Source organism: Miniopterus natalensis, chromosome 9 (assembly GCF_054644295.1).
Source record: "Miniopterus natalensis isolate mMinNat1 chromosome 9, mMinNat1.hap1, whole genome shotgun sequence".
Taxonomy (NCBI): Eukaryota; Metazoa; Chordata; class Mammalia; order Chiroptera; family Miniopteridae; genus Miniopterus; species Miniopterus natalensis.
In genome coordinates this window covers 78,618,597-78,626,052 of record NC_142089.1, presented here as the reverse complement: position 1 = coordinate 78,626,052, position 7,456 = coordinate 78,618,597, and the positions used below count along the sequence as shown (strand labels likewise).

General features: G+C 46.6%; 1 protein-coding gene across 1 annotated transcript in view; it reads left to right on the top strand.

Moving 5' to 3' along the window:
* Window positions 1-2,911: 2,911 nt before the first annotated feature.
* The window catches only part of ST6GAL2 (ST6 beta-galactoside alpha-2,6-sialyltransferase 2), a 31,353-nt gene continuing 26,808 nt past the window's right edge, over window positions 2,912-7,456 (top strand). The window contains exons 1-2 of the mRNA XM_087820732.1: window positions 2,912-2,936; window positions 6,416-7,344. Of these exons, the coding sequence (XP_087676858.1) occupies window positions 6,471-7,344 (874 nt within the window). The 5' untranslated portion in view covers window positions 2,912-2,936; window positions 6,416-6,470. The remainder of the gene's footprint in view (window positions 2,937-6,415; window positions 7,345-7,456) is intronic.

Below are 7,456 nucleotides of genomic sequence, written 5' to 3'. Positions count from 1 at the left end.
TCTCAATAAATTTAAGAAGATTGAAATCATATCAAGCATCTTCTCTGACCATAATACTATGAAACTAGAAATCAGTCACAAGAAAAAAACTGAAAAATACAAATATGTGGAGGCTAAATAAAATGTTACCAAACAATGGATGGGTTAACAACGAGATCAAGGAAGAAATCAAAAGATACGCTGAAACAAGTGAAAATGAGAACACAACCACCCCAAATCTGTGGAACACAGGGAAAGTATTATAGGCCTATCACAAGAAGCAAGGGAAAGTCCAAATAAACAACCTAACTCTACACTTAAAGGAACTTGAAAAAGAACAACAAACAAAGCCCTAAGTGAGTAGTTGAAGGAAATAACGAAGATCAGAGCAGAAATAAATGAAATAGAGTCTTAAAAAATAAAATCAATGAAACCAAGAGTTGGTTCTTTGAAAGGATAGACCATTGACAAATCTTCAACCAGACTCATCAAGAAAAAAAGAGAGAGGACCCAAATAAGTAAAATTAGAAAGGAACGAAAAGTTAACAACTGACGCCAAAGAAATACAAAGGATTGTAAGAAAATATTAAGAACAACTATATGCAACAAATTGGACAATCTGGACCAAGTAGAATAATTCCTAGAAATATGCAATCTTCCAAAACTGAATCAGGAAGAATCAGAGAATCTGAATAGACAGATTACAACCAGTGAAATCAAAGCAGTAATCAAAAAACTTCCAACAAACAAAAGCCCTGTACTGGATGGCTTCACATGTGAATTTTACCAAACAGAGAAGCACTAACATCTACCCTTCTCAAATTCTCCCAGAAAATACAAGAGGTGGGACGACTCACAAACTCATTTTATGAGGCCATCATTATCCTGATTCCAACACCAGATAAAGACACTACAAAGAAAGAAAATTATGGCCAATATATCTGATGAACATAGTGGCTAAAATCCTCAACAAAATATTAGTAAACCAAATCCATCAATACATTAAAAAGATCATACACCAAGATCAAGTGGGATTTATTCTGGGGATGCAAGGTTGGTACAATATCCACAAATAAACAGACGTGATATGCCACATAAATATAATGAAGGATAAAAACCACATGATCATATCAATAGATGCAGAAAAAGCATTTAATAAAATCTGGCACCCGTTTATGATAAAAATCTCTGCAAAATGGGAATAGAAGGAATATATCTCAATGTAGAAAATGCCATATATGACAAACCCACAGGCAACATCATAATAAATGGGCAAAAGCTACAAGTGTTCCCCTTAAGATCCTTAACAAGACAGGGATGCCTGCTTTCACCACTCTTATTCAACATAGTACTGGAAGTTCTAGCCACAGCAATCAGACAAGCAAAAGAAATAAAAGGCATCGAAATTGGAAAGGAAGAAGTAAAATTGTAATTATTTGTAGATGACATGATACTTTATATAGAGAACTCTAAAGATTCCACCAAAAAAAATACTAGAACTAATAAGTTATTTCAGTTAAGTAGCAGGATACAAAATATTAATCAGAAATCAGTTGCATTTTTATACACCAATAATGAACTGTCAGAAAGGGAAGCTTAAGAGAACAATCCCATTTACAGTTGCTTCAAAAAGAATAAAATACCTAGGAACAAATTTAACCCAGATTGTAAAAGACCTGTGCCCAGAAAATTATAAGGCACTGAAGAAAGAAGTTAAAGAAGATACAAATGACTGAAAACACATACCATGTTCAATGATAGGAAGAATTAACATTAAAATGCCCATACCACCCAAAACATTCTACAGATTCAATGCAATTCCTGTCAAGATACCAACGGCATATTTCACAGAACTAGAACAGATATTCCAAAAATTCATATGGAACCACAGAACACCTAAATGGCAACAGCAATCTTGAGGAAGAAGAACAAAGTTGGAGGAATCATGCTACCTGATATAAAACTATACTTCAAGGCCATAGTAATCAAAACAGTATGGCACTGGCATAAAAACAGACTTAGAGGTCAATGGAACAGAATAGAGAGCCCAGAAGTAAACCCACACCTATATGGTCAATTAATATTTGACAAAGAAGGCAAAAACATACAGCAGGTTAAAGATAGTCTATTTAACGAAGTGTGTTGGGAAAATTGGACAGCTACATGTAAAAAAATGAAACTAGACCACCTTTTTACACCATACACAAGAATAAACTCAAAATGCATTAGAGACTTAAATGTTTGACTCAACACCATAAAAATCCTAGAAGAAAACAATCTCAGACATTTCTTACAGCAATATTTTTGTGATATATCTCCTTAGGCAAGGGAAACAAAAGAAAAAATAAACAAAGAGACACCAAACTAAAAAGTTTTTACACAGAAAAGGAAACCATCAACAAAGTGAAATGATAACCTGCTAAATGAGAGAACATATTCGCTGATACACCTGATAAAGGGTTAATATCCAAAATTTATAAAGAACTTATAAAACTCAACACCAAAAAACAAACAATCCAATGTAAAAATGTGCAAGGGACCTGAATAGACATTTCTCCAAAGAGGACATACAAATGGCCACTAGACACATGAAAAGATCAGTGTCACTAATCATCAGAGAAATGCAAATTTAAAACACAATGAAATATCACCTCACACCTGTCAGAATGGCATCATCAATAAATCAGCAAACAGCAAGTGCTGGCGAGGTTGTGGAGAAAAGGGAACTCCTGTGCACTGCTTGTAGGCATGCAGACTGGTGCAGTCACTGTAGAAAACAATATGGAGTTTCCTCAAAAAATTAAAAATGAAACTGCCTGTGATCCAGTGATTCCACTTATGGCAATTTATCTGAAAAACCCGGAACACTAATTCAAAAGAATTTACGTATCCCTATGTCATTGCAGCGTTATTTACAATAGCCAAGATTTGGAAGCAACCCAAGTGTCCATCAGTAGGTAAGTGGATAAAACAGCTACGATATATTTATACAATGGAGTACTACTTGGCCATAAAAATGAAGACAAGTTTACCCTTTGGGACAGCATGGATGGACCTGGGGAATATTTTGCTAAGTGAAATAAGCCAGTCAGAGAAAGATAAATACTATATTATTTCGCTCATATGTGGAATCTAATGAACACATTGAACTAACAAGCAAAAGAGAGAAAGATAGTGAGTAGGCTGACAGCTCGGTGAGGGGTCTGGGGGTGTGGAGTGTTTGAGCGAAGAAAAGAGAGAGAGAGAACTCATGGCCATGGACAACAGTGTGCTCGTTGGGGGGGATGAAGAGGGTTGGGTGGAGGTGGAGGAGAGTATAGGGGGGATAAATAGTGATAGGAAAAATAAAGTTAAAGAGAAAATAAATTGGATATAGCAGTATTTCCTACCTTATTAGATGCTGGGAAGAGCAAACTCTCGGAGATAGTCCAGGAAAAGTGCTGAGCACAGGGCCTGGCACACGGAAAGCTAACTGAAGGTGTTATTTCTTTTATGTTCATTTCTGGCGTCAATGTCTCTGGCTTGGTTAGAGCATATTCTATGTTTTTAATTTATGACTGTCTACAGCCTTACTTCCCTGTGAAGACAAGGTAAAGCAAACACTTTTAGAAGCCACAATTTATGCATTGAAATGAATGTTGGTTTTTATATAATCCCTCTAAGAGGCTAGACTCTCATTTACCTCAAAATGCCACAGTTGTCAGAAACATTCTGGGCACTTCTCACTTGGCATCTTTATTAGACCCTGTTCCAGTCATCTGTGATGATGTAACAGATCATGTCAAATTTCAGCAGCTCAGAGCAACAGTGTCTCACTGTTACTCATGCTCTGTGGGTTGACTGGCTTAGCTGGGTTCTTACCCGGGGTCTTCCCTGAGGGTGTAGTCAGAGTTGGGCTGGGGCTGAGATCCTCAGAGCTCCACTGGGCTGGCCCTCCAGGATGGGGCAGGGATGGTGGCACAGCCAGGGAAGGCTGGCATCTGTCAGTCTGTGTGCCTTTCCACAGGCTAGCTGGGGCCTCCTCGCTGCGTGGAGGACTCGGGTTACAGAGACATCTCTGTGGGTAGCTGGCTTCTCCAGAGTGAGCTGTTTAAGAGGCAGAAAGTGGAATCAGCTAGATCTGGGCCTAACAGCTGATCAGCCGACCTCCCCCCACCTTTATTCAAGGGGAGGAGACATAGACACTTCTCTCCACAGGAGGAGGGTCAGAGAATCTGTGTCCATCTTTAATCACTTGCAGGGCCACAAGGCAAATGTGCTTTCTTACTTGAGCGTATCTTTTTTCCACCAGAGGCAGTGTGTAGCTTCCCAAGGTGAAGATGCTGACTGAGGTGTCACTCATTTTGATTTCAGCTTTCATCTGAGTAAAATCCCTAGTGTGGTGTTGCGTTGTGGCCACACCTCACATGCCTTGGTGTTGGAGCAGCAAGCAGCCCATGCCAGAGAAGGGTTAGACCACTCACTGATCCCCCGGCTCCTCCCATCAGCTCTGCCTGAAAGTCTGATCTCCACTAATGACCTCTTAACACTCCTCCCTGCCCCCCTTACCTGCTACAAAGTCGTCTTCCTAAAGCCCATGCAAGCAGCACATCCTGCCCTTGCTCAGAGAACTTCACTTGCCTGTTTCTCACACAGCCGAGATGCCCAGGTAGGCCCTTGAGGTTCCCCATGGCTGAAAGGGCATAACTTTCCAGTTAAGTGTTCACCAAATGCTCTCCCTACTTCTGACAGGGGCACTTACAATGTCCAAAGATTGAGCACCTGAATTAATATGAAATATAATTATATTACTTACAGAATCGTAGAGCACATGTGTAAGCAGGGGTTTAAGTGTGTGTTTTTCCCCCTTAGGCTTCTTTCTCCTAGGCCTTTGTACCCTACACACCTTTCGATGCTAGATTGAAGCAATCAAGGAGGTGGCTGTGAACAATGGGTTAAGATATCACCTTGTCATTGACATTGCCAGGTCATCAAGATCAAAAGAGTGAAGATCTCACCTTATTGAGACATCCCCAGGGGACCAAGATCAAAAGAATGACTTCCAGGACTGCACATAGCTGCATTCCACTCCCAGCCCGTTTGCCCCATATAACCGATCCCTCAGGCCTGGGGTGCTCCTATGTCCCTGTCTTCTGGGTTGGTCCGCCTTCTCAATAAACGCCTTATATGATTCAACAGTGCCTCCCTTGAATTGGATGCAGTGACAGGCAGCCCTGCGCCCCACCGGGGTTTCTGCGGTAACCCTTCCAACAGTGTCACCCAAACACAGCCGTGCAAGCGTGCAGGCCCTGCCACACACGCACACACACAGGCTCTGGCCATCCTTCAGCTCATACTAATTCAGGGTCCTCTGGTGCTGGCTGCTGCGCTCTCAGCTCTAAGTGCCAGCAAGCTCGGTGATCATTCCACAAGCATGCCGTATGTTTTTGCCTTTCTGAGGCTTGGCTTACACTCCTGAAACTTAGGTGCATTTCTTGTTAATGTCTTATTGTTTCCCTTAGTGCCAAGCACTGTACTACCAGGAATCAGTGTAGCAGTACACATGGGTTGCAATGCTGCATGGAAGAGGCTCCTTCTCACTAACGTTCCCTTAGCTTTTCGCCTCTGCCGCCTTTGTCAGCCTTTCTCTGTTGGAGGCTCGTCTGGAATCAACAAGCTCTCTTCTCTTTTATGTAAAAATCGAACATACTTCCTTCTTATTTCCTCAGAGACTCAGGCTGAGGGTGAAGTAGGTGGGCATTATTTGGGGCACTACTGAAGTCCACAGACCCCTTGGCATAGCATCGCCCTGCAGCAGCAGTCACTGACCCTAGGTGGACGTCTGGTACATTCCGGGCAGCCTCCCAGACACGGGACCCTAGGTGGACGTCTGGTACATTCCGGGCAGCCTCCCAGACACGGGACCCTAGGTGGACGTCTGGTACATTCCGGGCAGCCTCCCAGACCTGGGGAGACCATGAAGAATCAGACGTGGTTGTCACCCCTTAGAAATCACAGCCATGCTGCTGTACAGTATGAGGGCTTTGGGCTTTTGGCTGTCTGGTAAGCAGGGAGAGATGGCAAACTCTGCCCAACTCCCCTGCTTTGCTTTACCAAATTATAATGCTATAAACCCAGTTCAGGGACAGGTCCTTGGGATGGCCCCCACCTATCACCCAGTGGGCAAGGTCAGGAGACAAACATGTCAGAGTGACCTGGGGAGGGTTTCCAGATGTACACCCACTCCACCGCCTCTCCCCCAAGGCTGTCAGCTGATGGCAGGACCCCTTTGCAGAGGTGGGGGTTGGGGGAAATATGACAGGTGAATATACCCCCCCATGACCCTGGTCCCTGATGCCCGTTCTGACCCTCTCCTACAGGAACACTGCGTAGATGGATCGTCCCGATGATGTCTGAGCAGGTGTCCACGTTGGCTAACCGTAGACCTGTTTTTCAGGTTCACTGTGCCCGGCCCGCTTCGGGACACCAGCCGCTGAGCCCAGAGACCTGCCATGAAACCACACTTGAAGCAATGGAGACAACGAATGCTTTGCGGGATATTTACGTGGGGGCTCCTCTTCCTGCTGATTTTCATCTACTTCACGGACAGCAACCCCGCCGAGCCCGTGCCCAGCTCCTTGGCCTTCCTGGAGACCAGGAGGCTCTCGCCCGTGCAGGGGAAGCAGAGGGCCATCATGGGTGCCATGCACGAGCCCTCCTTGCCCGAAATCCTGGACGCGAACAAGGGGCCGCGAGACCTGCCGAAATGGGCCCGGGCGCAAGCTGGGGTTGAAGGCGAAGAGATCTTTTCATCCCAGATTGGGAGAAAATCTCAAAGTACTTTCTACCGCGAGGACCACTCCTTTTTGGCGGCCGGTCAGCCGGGGCCTCACAGCCACGCCGGGGGGCCCCCGGAGCCCCTGTCCCGCAGGCGCCCCGGCCGGCGGGAGGGCGCGTCGCCGGTGAAGAAGAGGCCGGGGCAGCCGGGCAGGGGCCGCGCGCCCGAGGAGGGCGCCGACGGGGACAGGCTGCGCTCGCCCATGTCCCGGGCCTTCCTGCACCGGCTCTGGCGGGGCGCCGTGTCCTCCAGGATGCTGGCGCCGCGCCTGCAGAGGGCCATGCGGGACTACCTGGCGGCCAACAAGCACGGCGTGCGCTTCCGCGGGCGGCGCGCGGCCGGCCGCAGCCCCGCCGCCCTGCTGTGCGCGCTGCGCCGGGCGCGGGTGCGCACCCTCGACGGCACCGAGCCGCCCTTCTCGGCGCTGGGCTGGCGCGCGCTGGTGCCCGCCGTGCCCCTCGGCCAGCTGCACCCGCGCGGCCTGCGCTCCTGCGCCGTGGTCATGTCCGCCGGCGCCATCCTCAACTCCTCCCTGGGGGAGGAGATAGGTGGGTGTCCTGGGGACTCGCCGTGGTTAGGGGCTGGCTCCCTCGCCACCTTCCTCCGGCTCCCACGGGCAGCGCGGGTCTGGCCCTGGGTGCCCAGGGCGTTAGCTGGAGG